Here is a 17,434-nt window from a genome sequence, read left to right on the forward strand (position 1 = left end):
TTGCAAGTCCAACCGAGTTAACCAATACTATTGTGACATCCCACCAGTGATGGCCCTCTCATGCTCATCCACTTATGTAGCTGAAATGCTTGTTTTAGTGGTAGCAGGCATCCTGGGGATAAGTGCCTTCCTAATCACGTTTGTCTCTTATATCTACATCATATTCACCATTCTAAAGATCCAGTCAGTGGAAGGGAAGCACAAAGCCTTCTCCACATGTGCTTCCCACCTCCTAGTGGTCTGTCTGTTCTATGGCACAACAATATTTACCTACTGTCGGCCCTTCTCCAGTCAACACTCTCCATCCAGAGACAGACTCATTTCCATGCTATATGGGGTTGTTACCCCAATGTTAAATCCCATGATCTACAGCCTGAAAAACGTGGAGGTCAAAGAAGCACTCAGAAGGCTTCTATGTCACAGAACATGTTTGCAGCAATTATAATAGTAAAGCAGAATATATCAATGTTCACTTTAGAATAAATTCATAGAATAATTTTCAGTTGATATATAGAACACATATTTATGTACTCATAGAAATTTATGAACACATGTACACTAGTTATATTTATCTATATATGTATGTCTTTATATCTATCCACTGAGCTCTTAAAATTAATCATTTGAAAACAGGCATTTTCAAGAGTAAGCAGAGAACAGTTAATAATTAAAAGGCATAAACTGAGCTGCTCTTAAGTTAATGGGTATATGTTCATATCTGTATCCATACTCATACCTCTATCCCCTAAATGTTTTAGTATTTGTTTTAAATCATTATCTAATCATCTATTTATAGATCTTCCTTTTACTAGTTTCCCTTATGTGGTTGACTTTTTATGTTGATATATTTACATTATTAGTTCACTCTTTCTATCAATTTTAGCTTCCACTTATTCTGTATTTATAGTTATCTCTTTTCTTATGAATCTATCCATTCTGTTCTACTTGCCCCTCCAAAGAGATCACTCACTTTCCAAATCAGCCCTTGGCCAACATTTAAACAGTTTTTTTGGAAATTTTTAAAAATAAAAAAATGTGCTTAATTAACATAGAATCATTTTGATGTTAGCTTTTTCTTATTAAATGAAGAAAAATATCCCTGAAGTATAAGCAAAATAATGGGGTCTTCCAGATTCCACAAAGTGACGTTTGGACTGAACTACACAAAACTCAAGATGTTAAAACCACAAATATTTAAGCTGGATAAAAGTGGTAGAAGGCATGGTCTCCTGTCCTGGGGATCTAGGTCTATCTAAATGTATGGCTGGTAGTATTTTGATGATGGCATATCTGTTTGTTTGAAGATATCATGCTGCCTTTGAGTAAACTCAGTGATCCATTTATATTTATTCCTTTCTTTTCTTTTATTTAAAAATCACAGTTATGTGAGAAAATCTGGCCAAATTACTTGACAATTTCCTGAGAAAATCCTCTGGGATGTAGTTGACACTTTAGTGCAATGTGAATGCATAGTCAAGCTTAAAATCAGCCACCTCATTAAAATTCAAGATACACTGGAGGGTTAGCTAAATTTGTTAGATTTGGCTAACTAGTATGTCTCTAGAAAACTTGACATTTTATGTTAATTACTTTCAAACTAGACTGACAGCAATCATTTATGAAACAAAACCAGAAAGATGGAGAGAAGTGTAAAAGGAAACAATAATTGCTGACAGGGAGATATAGAGGACACAGTGAATAATATAATTAACTCTAATTCAAAAAGGCCATTATTCATTAGGATACAAGTGTTTGTGAGAAGATGATAATGGAGTGGGAGGCCATTACCCTCAGAACAGGAAACATAGCTAACTTTCCAAATACACAGAAAGAGTCAAAGAGGCTTAGACAAAAGGAGAAGACAGAAATTTATCCCAAATAAAAGAACAGAAATAGATCATAGCTAGAGGTCAAAGCAAAACAGATACAAGTAACATCCCTGATAGGGAATTTAAAATAATGATCAGAAAGACACATACTAGAATGGAGGAAACAGAGGAAGAAATGAGTGAGGCCCTTACCACAGCGATAAGAAACAACATAGCAGAGATAAAGGGCACAACAAATGAAGTGAGAAACACACTTGATGCAATAATGAGCAGGATGGAAGAAGCAGAGGATCAAATTAATAATCTAGAATGCAGAGTAATAGTAATCAAGCTCAACAAAAGAGAGAAAAAAAACATCATTACACTAAATAAGAATAGATTTAGGCAAGTAAGTAACTCCATCAGGTAACATTCATACTATATGGGGTGCATGGGTGGCTCAGTCAGTTAATTGTCTGACTCTTGGTTTTGGCTCCAGTCATGATCTCAGGGTCATGGGATCAAGCCCCGCACCATGATTTTTGCTCAGCATAGAGTTTTTTTTTTTTTTAAGATTTTATTTATTTATTCGACAGAGATAGAGACAGCGAGAGAGGGAACACAAGCAGGGGGAGTGGGAGAGGAAGAAGCAGGCTCATAGTGGAGGAGCCTGATCTGGGGCTCGATCCCATAACGCTGGGATCACGCCCTGAGCCGAAGGCAGACGCTTAACCGCTGTGCCACCCAGGCGCCCCACCATAGAGTTTGCTTATTCTTGTACCTCTCCCTGCTTGTGCTCTGTCTCTCTAAAATGAATAAATAAATGAATGCATGAATTAATTAATTAATACATATTTAAGTAACATTCATATTATAGGAATCACAAAAGGAGAGAGAGAAAAGGGGCAGAACATATGTTTGCGCAAATAATAGCCAAAGCTTGCCCTAAGCTGGGGAAGGAAACAGATATCTAGATCCAGGAGCCATAGAACTCCCTTTAAAGTCAACAAAAGCAGATCCACACCAAGACATATTGTGATTAAGTGGGAAAGATATAGCGATAAAGGAAAAAAAAAAAGTACAAGCAGCCGGACAAAAGAAGGCAGCAACTCATAAGGGAAAACCCATAAGATTAGAAGGAGATTTTTCAAAATAAATTTTGCAAGTTAGCAGGGAGTACCATAATATATTCAAATTGGTGAGTGGGGAAAATCTGCAGCTGAGATTACTCTATCCAGCAAAGCTATCATTCAGAATAGAAGGAGAGATAGAGTTTCCCAGAAAAACGAAAAAACTAAAGGTATCCATGACCACTAAACCAGGACTGAAAGGAATATGAAAGGGGGCTGTTTGAATTGAAAGGAGAGAACATAAGTAACATTATAACGAGAGGAAACACAAAATCAGTAACAATGAAAATTTCTGTAAAAAATCACTCAAGGGAATAAACAACAAATTGATATAAAATATAACAACATACGACTAAAATGTGAGGAGTAGAGGAGTAAAGAATGGGTTCACATTTAAACACCACAAATTAATTTAGATGGCTAAATGCAAAAGATGTTAGATACAAATCTAATTGTAATCATATATCAAAACCCACTAATACACATGAAAATAATAAAGAGAAATAAATTCATGCATATCACTAAAGAATATGAGCAAAGCATTAGCCACAGAAACAAAAGAAGGGATCAGAGAAAATTATCAGTAACGAGCAAAAAATAAATAATAAAATGAAAATAAATATATATCTCTTGATAATTACTTTGAATGTAAATGGACTAAACACTCAAATCAAAATACAAACTATGACAGAATGGATTTAAAAAAAAAAAAAGACCCATCTTTCTGTTGCCTACAAGATAACTTTTTTTGGACCTAAGAAAGCTGTAGATTGAAAGTGAGAGGTTGGAGAACCATCTATTATGCAAATGGATGTCAAAAGAAAGCTGGAGTAGTGATAACTATATCAGAAAATATAGACTTTAAAACAAAGAATGTAATACTAGAAGAAGAGCACTATAGAATATGAAAGGAAGAATTCATCAAGGAAGATATAAAAATTATATTTATGCACCCAACATAGGAGCAACCAGATGCATAAAATAGTTACTAACAATCACGAGGGAACTAGTAGATAATAATACACAATTAATAGGGAACTTTAACACCACACCTACATCGCTGGAAAGATTATTTATGAAGAAAAACAACAAGGAAACAGTGGCTTTGGATGACGCATGGGAACATGGATTTAACAAATATATTCAGAACGTTCCATCCTAAAACAGCAGAATACACACTCTGCACAAGTGCATATGGAGCATTTCCCTGAATAGATTACACAGTAGCTCACAAAACAAAACTCAAAAATTCAAGAAGATCAGAGTCATGCCATGCACCTTTGCTGAATATAACACTATGAAAATGAAATTCAACCATAAGAAAAAACCTGGAAAGACCACAAATACATGGAGTTTAGACAACATGCTACTAAACAATGAGTGGCCCAACCATGTAATAAAAAAAGAAATAATGTGTATGTGGAAACAAATGCAAATGAGAACATAAAGTTCCCATATGTTTGCAGCAAAAGCAGTCCTAAGAGGGAAGTATAGAGCAATACAGGCCTACCTCAAGAAGCAAGAAAAATCTCAAATCATAATGATTAGGGCAAAAATAAATGATAAAGAAACAAACAAACAAGAAACAATAGAACATATCAAAGAAACCAAGAGGTGTTTCTTTGAAAAAATAAAAAATAAAATTGATAAACCCAGCCAGATTTCTCAAAAAGAAATGAGAAAATATCCAAGTAAACAAAATCAAAAATGAGAAAGGAGAAATAACAACCAACACCACAGAAATACAAACAATTGCAAGAGTACATTATGAAAAATGTATGAATATATGTCAATAAATTGGAGAATCTGGAAGAAATGTATGAATTCCTAGAGACATATAAACTAGCAAAACTGAAACATGAAGAAATAGAAAACCAATAACCAGCAAAGAAATTCAATCATTGATAAACATTCTTCCAGCAAACACAAGTGTAGGGCAAGATGGCTTCACAGGCAAACTGAATTCAGTAGTACAAATAAATGAAGAAGAAGAAGAAGGAGAAGGAGAAGGGGAAGGAGAAGGAGAAGGAGAAGGAAGAAGGAAGAAGGAAGAAGGAAGAAGAAGAAGGAGAAGAAGAAGGTGAAGAAGAAGAGGAAGAAGAAGGAGGTGAAGAAGAAGAGGAAGAAGAAGGAGAAGTAGTAGTTATGGAGATGAAAAGTAGAACAATAAGATTGTAATTACATTGTTTGGTGACAGATGGTGACTATATTTATACTGATGAACATTGGGTGATATATAGAATTGTCAAATCACTATATTGTATACCCGAAACTACCATAACACTGTACGTCAATTATACTTCAATGAAAAAAGAAAAGAAAAAATTCACCATGATCAAAAGGGATTTAGTCCTGGGTTGCAAGCATGTTTCAATATTCACAAATCATTGAATGTGAGACACCACATTAATAAAAGCAAGGATAAGAACCATAAGATCATAAAACCCTCAACAAAGCAATGCTGAGGGAACATACCTCAGTATGATAATAGTCATATATGAAAAAAAAAAAACAGGTAATAGTCTCAAGAGGGAAAAACAGAGAGCTTTTCCTCTACGGTCAGGAATAACACTGGGATATCCACTCTCATCACCCCCACTGCTAGTACAGGAAGACCTAGTCACAGCAATCAGAAAACAACAGTAAGGGATGCCTGGGTGGCTCAGCCCTTAAGTGTCTGCCTTCGGCTCAGGTCATGATCCCAGAGTCCTGGGATCAGGCACTGCATTGGGCTTCCTGCTTGGCGGGAAGCCTGCTTTTCCCTCTCACACTTCCCTTGCTTGCTTGTGTCCCCTCTCTCGCTGTCTCTTTCTGTCAAATAAATAAATAAAATCTTTAAAAGAAAAAAAGAAAAGAAAACAACAACAAAAATAAAAGGCTTATATATCAGCGAAGACAAAGTCAAACTTTCACTATTTGCAAATGACATAATACTCTATGTAGAAAAGGTGAAAGAATCACAAATTAGTTTGAATAAATCAGCAATGATTTCTTGGACTTTAAAAATATGATCCAAAAAATATGATGATCTAAACTTGTATCTAGAGTAAAATCTCAAGTACGAATATCTATTTAATATAATTTATATATCTATGAAATATTAATAGCATATTCTATCGTGTTAATACAGTGTTGTTGAATGATAATGGGAGTTTAATCATTTTGTAGAATAAAGTATATTTTCATGGCCGATTTGATAATCTTTTTTTAATTTTTTCAAAATGTTGCAAACTCGTAACTCCAGGGTAGAGCACAGCAATCAGATTTGTGTAAGAATTATATGTTAAATATTAAAAATTTCCAGCAACCTATCTTTATTGTTGGAAGTCTTTTCTGCAAGGATTTTTTAAAATTTAAATTCAATTAGCCAACATACAGTACATTATTAGTTTCATTTGTAATTTGCAATAATTCATCAGTTGCATATAACACCCAGTGTTTATCACATCACATGCCCTCCTTAATGTCCATCCCCCAGTTACCCCTTTCCCCAACCCTTCTCCCCTCCAGCAACCCTCAGTTTTTTCCCAGGACCAGGAGCCTCTCAGGTTTATCTTCTTCTCTGAATTCTTCCCACTCAGTTTTCCTCCCTTCCCCTATTGTCCTCGGCACTAATTTTATAGTCCACATATGAGTGAAACTCTATGATAATTGTCTTTCTCTGCTTATTTCATTTAGCATAATACCCTCCAGTTCCCTCCATATTGAAGTAAGTGGTAGGTATTCATCCCTTCTGATGGCTGAGTGATATTCCATTATATAAATGAACCACATCTTCTTTATCCATTCATCTGTTGGAAATCTCAGCTCCTTCCATAGTTTGGTTATTGTGGACATTGCTGCTATGAACATTGGGGTTCATGTGCCCCTTCTTTCACTACATCTGTATTGTTGGGGAAAATACCTTGTAGTGCAGTTGCTGGGTCATAAGGTAGCTCTATTTTTAACTCCTTCAGGAAACTCCATACTGTTTTCCAGAGTGGCTCTACCAGCTTAGATTCCAACTTAGTGTAAGTGTTCCCCTTTCTCTTTGCCAACACTTGTTGTTCCCTGTCTTGTTAACTTTAGCCATTCTAACTGGTGTAAGGTGGCATCTCATTGTGGTTTTGATTTGTATTTCCATGATGGCAAGTGTTGTGGAGTGTTTTCTCATGCATCTGTTGGCCATTTGTATGTCTTCTTTGGAGAAGTGTCTGTTCATGTCTTCTGCCCATTTCTTGACTGGATATTTTGTTTTGTTTGGTTTGGTTTGGATGTTGAGTTTCAGAAGTTCTTTATAGATCTTGGATACCAGCCCTTTATATGATATGTCATTTGCAAATATCTTCTCCCATTCTGTAGGATGTCTTTTATTTTGTTGACTGCATCCTATGTTGTGCAGAAGGTTGTTGTTGTTTTTTTTAATCTTGATGAAGTCCCAATAGTTCATTTATTCTTTTGTTTCTCTTGCATTTAGAGACATGTCATGAAAGAAGATGCTGTGGCCAATGTCAAAGAGGTTACCCCTGTGTTCTCCTCTAGGATTTTGATGGATTCCTGTCTCACATTGAGGTCTTTCATCAATTTTGAGTTTATATTTGTGTATGGTGTAAAAGAATGGTCCAGTTTCATTCCTCTGGATTTGGCTGTCCAATTTTCCCAGCACCATTTATTGAAGAGATTGTCTTTTGTATATTCTTACCTGATTTGTCAAAGACTAGTTCACCATAGAGTTCAGGGTCCATTTCTGGGTCCATTCTGTATTCTGTTCCATGAATCTCTGTGTCTGTTTTTGTGCCAGCACCATTCATTCTTGATAATCACAGCTTTGTAATATAGGATGAAGTCAGGCATTGTGATGCCCCTTGCTTTGGTTTTCTTTTTCAACATAACCCTGGTGATTTGGGGTCTTTTCTGGCTCCATACAAAGTTTAGGTTTGTTTGTTCCAGCTCCGTGAATAATGTCAGTGGTAATTTAATCGGGATTGCATTGAATGTGTAGATCGCTCTGGGCAGTATAGACATTTTCATAAAGTTATTCTTCCAATCCAAGAGGATGGAGTGTTTTTCCATCTCTTTGTGTCTTCCTCAATTTCTTTCATTGGTGTTCTGTAGTTTCTAAAGTACAGATCCTTTACCTCTTTAGATAAGTTTATTCCTAAGCATATTATGGTCTTTGGTGCAACTGTTACTTAATTTGTTACTTAATTTCTATTTCTATTTCTTTCATTTCATTGTTAGTGTATAGAAATGCAACCAATTTCTGTGCATTGATTTTATATCCTGCCATGTTGCATAATTGCTGCATTAGTTCTAGCAATTTTGGGATGGCATTTTTGGAGTGTTCCACATAAATTATCATGTCATCTGTGAAGAGTGAGAGGTTGACTTCTTCTTTGCCAAGTTGAATTCTTTTTATTTCTTCTTTTGTCTGGTGGCTGAGGCAAGGACTTCTAGTACTTTGTTGAACAACAGTGGTGAGAGTGGGCATCCCTGACTTTTTCCTGACCTTATGGGAAAAGCTGACCCATCAAGAATGATATTCACATCTATTTCATAGATGCCTTTTATGATATTGAGTTGTTCCCTCTATCCGTACCCTGTGGACAGCATTCATCTAGACAGAATGCTGTATTTTTTCCTATGCTTTTTCTTCATCAATTGAGAGGATCATACATTTCTTGTCTTTTCACTTATTATGTGATCTATCACGTTGATTGGTTTGCAAATCTTGAACCATCCTTGCATCCCAGGAATAAATTCCATGTGATCATGGTGAACAATCCAGTTAATATTCTGTTGGATCTTATTGGCTAGGATCTGGATGAATATTTTGGCATCTATGTTCATCAGGGATATTGGTCTATAATACTCCTTTTGGATGGGGTCTTTGTCTAGTTTTGGGATCCAGGTAATGCTAGCCTCATAGAAAAAGTTTGGAAGTTTTCCTTCTGTTTCTTTTTTTCTTTTTTTTTGAAATAATTTCATTAAAATCTGTACTATTTCTTCTTTAAATGTTTAGTAGAATCCCCCTGGGAAGCCATCTGGCCCTGCACTCTTTTTGGGGGGAGGTTTTGATTACAGCTTCAATTTCCTTCCAGCTTATTGGTCTATTCAGATTTTCTACCCCTTCCTGTTTCAGTCTTATTAGTTTATATGTTTCCAGGAATCGATCCATTTCTTTGAAAATTGCCTACATATTTGGCATTTAGCTGCTGGTAATAAGTTCTAACAATTGTGTCTATTTTCTTGATACTAGTTGTAATCTCTCCCTTTTTATTCATGATTTTATTAATTTGGGTCCTTTCTCTTTTAATTTGAATAAGTCTGGCCAGAGGTTATTGATCTTATTATTTCAAAGAACCAGCTTCTAGTTTCGTTAATCTGTTTTACTGTTCTAGTTTCTATTTCATTGATTTCTGCTTTAATCTTTATTATTTCTCTTCTACTTGGCTTAGGCTTTATTTGCTTTTCTTTCTCCAGATGCTTTTGGTGTAAGGTTAGCTCTTGTGTTTGAGATTTTTCTAATTTTTAGAGATAGTCTTAGATTACTGTGGACTTCCCTCTTAGGACTGCATTTGCTATATTCCAGAGGTTTTGGACCAATGTGTTTTTATGTTTATTAGCTTTCATGAATTTTTAAGTTCTTCTTTAATTTTCTGGTTGACTGATTCATTCTTTAGCTGGATGCTTTTTAACCTCCAACTGTTTGAGTTCCTTCCACATTTCTTCTTGTGATTGAGTTCCAGTTTCAAAGCATTGTGGCCTGAAAATATGCAGGGAATAATCTTAGTCTTTTGGCATTGGTTGAGACCTGTTTTGTGACCCAGGATGTGATCTATTCTGGAGAAAGTTCCATCTGCACTCAGGAATAATGTGTATTCTGTCGTTTTAAGGTGGAATGTTCTGTATATATCTGTGATGTCCATCTGGTCCAGTGTGTCATTCAAAGCCCTTGTTTCTTTGTTGATCTTCTGCTTAGATGATCTGTCCATTGCCAAAAGTTGGGTGTTGAAGTCCTCTATTATTAATGTACTATTTTCAATGTGTTTTTACATTTTGTTTTTTAATTGGTTTATAAAATTGTCTGCTCCCACATTGGGGGCATAAATATTTACAACTGTTTGTTCTTCTTGTTGGATATATCTTTAAGTATGATATAGTGTCCCTATACATCTCTTGCTACAGTCTTTATTTTAAAAATCCAATATGTTTGATATGATGATTGCTACCCCAGCTTTCTTTTGAGGTCCATTAGTGTGGTAATCAGATCTCCACCCACTCACATTCAGTCTGGATGTTTCTTTGAGTATAACGTGATTCTCTTGTAGACAGTATATGCATGGGTCTTTCTTTTTCACCCAATCTGACACTCTGTGTCTTTTTATTGGAGCATTTAGCCAATTTACATTCAGAGTTACTAATAAAAGATATGAATTTAGTGCCATTGTATTGCCTATAAAATCCCTGTTTCTGTAGATTGTCTTTTTCTTTGTGGTCCATGTTACCCTTGGGAGTCTCTCTTTGCTTATGGTATGCCCCTTAATATTTCTTACAGGGCTGGCTTGGTGGTGGCATATTCATTCAGTTTCCATCTGTCAAATATAACTTTTGGCCCCCTCTCTCTCTTCATCCCCTTAGGCACCCTAATAATTCTGACATTGGTTCATTTCAGGACATCATTAATTTCTCATAACATTTCTTCATGGGCTGTTAGTTGTCTTTCTCTTCCTCAACGTCCTTCTTTTCCACCAGCCTATCCTCTAGGTCACTAATTCTCTCTTCTGCCTCATTTACCCTGGCTGTTAGAGTATCCAGTTTAGACTACATCTCATTCATAGCATTTTTACGTTCAGCCGGCTTAGATTTCATTTCCACCCTTAGAGATTCTGCACATTTATTCATTTTTCAAGCCTAGCTATTAAAAATAGGTATCCTGAATTCCATATATCCATACTGATTACTTATACCCATATCGATTAGCTCTGTGGCAGAGAACATGTCCTCCGGTTCTTCTTTTGTTGTGAATTCCTCCTTCTAGTTATTTTTCCCAGAGAAGGATGGGTGAGGAAATGAGCAGCATCAGTATCAACAATGACTGAAGAAAAATACAACCTAGACAAATCCGAAGCTGTTGGAAGCCATAACAGAAAAGCAAACACAACCCCCCCCAAAACACACACACACACACAGGGATGGGAGAGAGTTTATAATCTCGCAGGGTGGACAAAGCAGGATGATCCACTTGTTTCTGATTGAATTTTGGTCTGTGTGTTAGAAGACACTACATCCCAAAATTGGCAAGAAAGCAAAACTTATATATACGTATGTAAGATTGAATAGAGTGAAATATGACTAAAAGTAATCCTATATCTTTAAAATTTAGACATGAAAAATAAAAGTGAAAAAGCAACTTAAAAACATAAGTTGGTAAAATAAAAATCTCGTTGAAATGGGAAAAAGTTTAAAAGAAAAAGAAATGAAAAATTTTAGACTGAAAGATAAACAAGTCATGAGAAAACACCTGGAGCTGAGTACACTATTTTCCCCTGGTGCTGGAATTTTACAGTCTTCTGGGATCCATATAGTTATTGTCCAGCTGTTCTTCCAGTCTGTCTTCAGGGGGACGGGCCTGCTGTACTCCTTCTCAGTTGTCTTTGCCTGGGCAGAGTTCGCCATCCCTTGTCAGGGGGCTGGGCTAAGTGTGAGCTGGTCCTCTCTGTGGCTCTTTTTCCCTGGAGGCTTTCTGTGTCTATTCAGAGGATAAGAGCAAAAATGGACATGCCTGGATCTCCAGCTCAGAGATGAAAGGTCACGGTTCTCCCACATCAGTAAACCCACTGGGACAATCAGTTTTCACTTTAGTGTGTGCCAAACTCCACAGACTCTTGCAGTGCATGCCCACTACAATCCTCTTGTGGGAAGTCCCTGGGACCCACAAGCACCACTGCCTTTTGTATCCTTGGGACTATGAGTGGTTCTGGGCTCACATGCTCAACCTGCTCCACTGCTCCTGGGTGCAGTTTTGCCCCTCCCACGTGTTGGTAAACAGCCTGCACATTCCAGTCCTTTTCAGGATGCTCACATAAAGATCAGTCAGCCAATCACCCCAGCTCAGTTTCTGTTGACCCTAGAAGAGCCTCTCCTTGCTTCACTGACTATAAGCAGTTTACCCCCTCCAGGGCTTGGGCACTCTACTGGATCCACCACAGTATTTGCTCTGTGACTCCTCGGATCCCAAGACCACAATGCCCCACCTAGTATTCTTCCTTTTCATTCGCAGAGCCCCTTTCAGAGAGGGATGTCTCTCACTAGAGCAGATTTCTAAAGCTTTCAATTTTGCACTCTGGTGTTATATCACTTTGCAGGAGCCAGCTAATGGAGTGTCTCTCCCCCCCTCCATTTATCCTTTGATATCTCCCCAAAGATTCACGACTTCACACCTCCTAACTTGAAAAAAACCAGTCACTTTTCTATTTGTAGAATTTCAGATGTATTTTCTTACATCAGGCTGATTTCATGGGTGTTTTGAATCGTTTGATAGATATCCAGGTAATTTCAATCGAGCAGATGAAACAAGTTCTCCGACTCTTCTACCATCTTTTCTCTAGCTCAGAAGTAGAAAATCTAAACAGACCAATTACTATTAATGAACTTGAATCAGTAATCAAAGAGCTCCAAGTAAGTAAAAGCCCAGGACAGAGAGTTTTACAGCTGAATTCGAACAAATATTCAAATAAGAGTTAAAATCATACTACTGCAATAACCAGCCTACATAAAATAGGTGAAGATATTCTGTAGTTCTTTTTCTCTTCTCTACATGAAGTGTATATAATTGAAGAACTCTGCACAAAACTTCTCTGAAGCAACTTATTATTTCTAATTTTCAATAGTTATGTTTTTCATCTGAAACTGTTATCTCATTTGATTCAGTTTGTGTTCCACTTTAATTTTTTGACATCCATCTTTAATGAATTAAGCTTTTGAAAATGTAGAAAATTAACATGCCTCACTAAAGGAAAATATGCACAAAGACAACAATAACAACAAAATTATGCTCATCGAAAGTCCATTCCCTTCTTATCCTTTCTGCTCTGTCACTCAGCACCTTGCAGAACACCAGTCTCAAGGCTTAATGGATTAAACCTTTCCCATGTTTCCTTTTGAAAAAGAAAGAAAAGAAAAGAAAAAAGAAAAGAAAAGAAAAAGAAAAAGAAAAGAAAAAGAAAAGAAAAAAGAAAAGAAAAGAAAAAAAAGAAAAAGAAAAAGAAAAAAGAAAAGAAAAAAGAAAAGAAAAGAAAAGAAAAGAAAAGAAAAGAAAAGAAAAGAAGAGTCATGTGTGTTTTCTTCTTATATAGTATACTATGGAATCTCATTTGCTTTAACATTTTCTTGATGTATGATTGGGATCACTACACATCAGCTCATGGATTCCCTTCATTATTTTTTATAGCCAAAAAAAAAAAAAATCCATTGCTTATGTTTGGCACAGTTTATTTAACAAGCATCTTATGTCTTTGTACTTTCCAAATATTACAATTGCAAATAATACTGCAAATAAAAAGCCTTGTGAAAATGTATTAGTAATACAGGAAGGACAACTTCAGAGCATCTTATAAGTGAGCTGATGAAGGCTTCAGCATATTGGCCACTAAGTTGTTTACTTATTCATGGATTAGGATCGTGGTTCAAAGCCCAGGCATATAAAAATTGTTTTTTACACATGTAATTATTTTGAATATAGCAAAAGAAATAAAAATAAAAGGCATTTTTGCCCATATATAGAATTCCTGCTTCACATATGCCAAAAAACTTCACTAAATATCTGCTAGTCATAAATAAGACAAACCTCAGACTATAAAAAAGACACTTCAGGTTACTGAGTCAACCACTTAATTTTTGTTAACAACTCCTTTTTTTTTTTTTTTTACCCATTTATTTCTTCTATCCTGGAAAATTTTAAGGATTATTTGAAATTTTATGGCACTAAAACAAAACAAAGCAAAACAAAATACAATTAGATTTGTTACTTCTTTTTGAAGTTTTTATTTAAATTGCAGTTAGTTCATGTACAGTGTAACATTACTTTCACGTGGATAATATAGTGATTCAACACTTCCATACAACACCCAGGAAGTACATTCCTTAATATCCATTACCTATTAAACCTATTTCCCCAACCACCTCCCCTCATAACGATCACATTGTTCTGTAAAGTCAAGAATGTGTTTCTTGGTTTGACTCTCTCTCTTTTCTCTCCCTTTGCTTGTCTGGCTTGTTCTCAAATGACACATATGAGTGAAATCATATGGCATTTGTCTTTCTCTGACTCACTCACTTTACTTAGCATAATGCTCTCTAGCTCCATCCTTGCCATTCAAATGGTAATATTTCATTATTTATTTTTTATGGCTGGGTGTTATTCCATTGTGGATACTGCTCCCAAAATTTGCCTAATGTAGATAATGCTGCTGTGAACATTGATGCGAATGTATTCCTTTGAATTAGTATATTTGTATTTTTTGCAAAAATACCTAGCAGTGCAATTGCTGGGTTGTAGGGTACTCCATTTTTAACTTTTTGGAGAACCTCCATACTGTTTTCCAGAGTGGCCAAACCAGTTTTCATTCCCATCAACAGTGCCAGAGAGCTCCCCTTTCTCCACATCCTCTCCATGATCTCTTGTTTCTTGTGATGTTGGTTTTAGCTATTCTGACTGGTGTGAGGTGGTATCTCATTGAGGTTTTGATTTGTATTTCCCTGATGCTGAGTGATGTTGAGCATCTTTGCAGCATTATCTACAATAGCCAAACTATGGAAAGAGCCCAGATGTCCTTCAACTGATGAATGTATAAAGATGATGTGGTATGTAAGCACAGTAGAATATTACTCAGCCATCAAAAAGGATGGAATATTACCATTTGCAGCAATGTGGTTGGAGCTAGAGGGTACTATGCTCAATGAAATAAGTCAGAGAAAGACGAGTATCATGATTTCACTTGTATGTGGAATTTAAGAAACAAGCAAATGAGCTAAGGGGTGGGGAGGGGAAAAACCAAGAAATGGATTCTTAACTATAGAGAACAATCTGATGGTTACCAGAGGGGAGGTAGACATGGGGAAGGGGGGATGGGTTAAATACATTTTAGGGATCAAGGAGTTCATCTGTTGTGATGAGCACTGGATGTGTATGGACGTGTTGAAACACTATATCATACACCTGAAACTAATATTACCCTGTGTCTTAACTAACTGGAATTTAAACAAAAATTAAAAAAAAAAAAGAAAACAGAAAAAACAAACAAAATGAGATACCAGTTCATACACATTATGATGATTATTATAAATACAATAAGGTAATAGCACAAAATTTAAAAAGCATAAAATGGCATCCTATATTGTGCATATAATTAAACAAGATAAGAACTCAAGAGTATATGCTTTCCTCTAAATTGCTAGTTGCTTAACTAAGAGGTGGCTGAAATAAAAACAGTATGCCCAGGACTCCCTGGAATCTGAGAGTAGTCAGATAACTCAACCCTTTCAAGTTTAGAGTAACTAGAATTTTTACAACTGCTTTCAGAAGGGCTTTTCTAAGGGGCTCAACCCAGCTTGCTCCCCTCACCCCCTCTTTCTAGGGTCAGGACCCTCATGCAATGATTCAGAACCACGTGGACGGATGGTTGGATGGAGCTGCCATGCTCCTTTGGTCCCTTAAGACCTATATGCATAGAAACCTGAAGAGAAGCCTAAGGGAGCCCAGATTCATGGGGATGTTGGAGATAGGATTTGACCTCTGTATTTCTTTAATGTGGAAAGAAAAACAAAATTAAAAAGTGTGATTTTGTTTCAGCAACATTTTTGAGGGGGTTTTCTTGATTCAGGGAATCACATTTTCCAACAAATACAGTAATCAACCACTTTGCAGCTGAGCAGATGGAAAGAAGATTTGAGAGGATATGATGGGAAATATATGGATATTTTCTTATTATTTTATAACAGAGTGTACACCTATATTGTCCAAAGACCTAAAAGGTAAAAATGCATAACACAGTTAAAGTTAAAATCTATTCCATAAAGTACACCAGAAACAATATAAAGACCCAAAAAGAGATGGCAAATATTCCAAATTGTTACTTAAAACATTACAAAGTTAAAAAATGCAAACATAGAATCCTATGTAGCCAAATTACTATGGATAATGTCATTTTTTAAAATTCATGTTTGATATTTTCCCCAACATTTTCTTTGGAAAAACTACAAAGTTATAGAAAAATCAAGCTGTCATTATTAACATTTATATGCCTTTCACCCACATTGACTGAATGAGCAATCTTACCTTAGGCAATTACAAAACAAAAATTTTTACTCTTTATAGTTTAGGGTTTCTTTTTCCACTTCCACTAAATTGACTAACTATAATACAGGTACGCTCTTATTATTATTAGTAAGTGGCTATTATTACATTGGTTGTAATTTAGATTTATGAACAGCAGAATATTCTCTCTAGAGTCATTATTTATTTTCCCCCCTAAGGGAAAAGTGGGCATGACATGAACTTTAGAAGAAATTGCAACAAACACCCTATATATGAGCGACAAGTTTGCTTTTAATTACTGATGCTTTTTATTTTTTAGCTACATCATTCTGCTTTCTTATTGTTGAATATTTGTATTGATAATGAGTACTCTGGATCTTGATAAGAAAATTGTAGGGCAAAGTCTGGACTTTTGAAACTAAAATAAATAAGTGGATGATTGCAGAGATGTTAATGTGATGTAGAAACCTATACATTTAGGAAACTAGTTAAAACTAAATACTAAATCAGAAAGACAAAGTGATGGATTTAAATAATATAGCATGCATATTTAAATAAATGCTTATTATATTTTAATTTCAGCATTAAAAATTGTGCATGCTCACCCAAGTGTGCATCTCAAGCCTCTGTCAGTAGAATGTTGATGTATTTAATGAATGCTTCTGACCCACTGACATGAGTGTATGTTCCCTAGAAAACTGGATCCATGAGACCTAACAGACAAGAAGGATGTTACAAAGCTGGTAGAAAGATTAAATTTTTGGAAAGATTAAATTTTAGAAGGTAATCGCTGATTCCTTCAATTTATTAGCTATCAAGCATTGAGTTAAAAGGCCTATAGACCTTCTTTAACAATATAGCTTTAATATAAAACATCCTCCTGTATTTTTTAAATGTTAAATATTATTTTCTTTGATATTGACTTATTAAATGCATTATAAATTTTGAATTATTTCAAGACCTAAGATTTATTGATGATTATTTTTGTTTAATTGAGTGATGTTCTTTTCCTTTATGTAGTGGAAATTTCAGGTAACTATTTGCTTAAGAAACCAGCTTCATTTATGGTACATTTGGATTTCACCCCATGCATATGGTAAGTCTTATAAATAATGAGACTGCTTGATTTCTTGGTAATATCCAAGAGAAAGGTAGTGTTAGCCACACATCCCATGTCCCAATTCTATTTATACGTTTGG

The 17,434-nt window shown here is 35.6% G+C and overlaps 1 protein-coding gene across 1 annotated transcript in view; it reads left to right on the forward strand.

Annotated features, from left to right (window-relative positions):
* The window catches only part of LOC121100820 (olfactory receptor 8U9-like), a 1,530-nt gene extending 1,085 nt beyond the window's left edge, over nucleotides 1-445 (forward strand). Inside the window, 1 exon segment of the mRNA XM_040622736.1 lies at nucleotides 18-445. Within this exon segment, the coding sequence (XP_040478670.1) occupies nucleotides 18-445 (428 nt within the window).
* The last annotated feature ends 16,989 nt before the right edge of the window (nucleotides 446-17,434 follow it).

Source organism: Ursus maritimus, unplaced genomic scaffold (assembly GCF_017311325.1).
Source record: "Ursus maritimus isolate PB19 unplaced genomic scaffold, ASM1731132v1 scaffold_5, whole genome shotgun sequence".
NCBI classification, from domain to species: domain Eukaryota; kingdom Metazoa; phylum Chordata; class Mammalia; order Carnivora; family Ursidae; genus Ursus; species Ursus maritimus.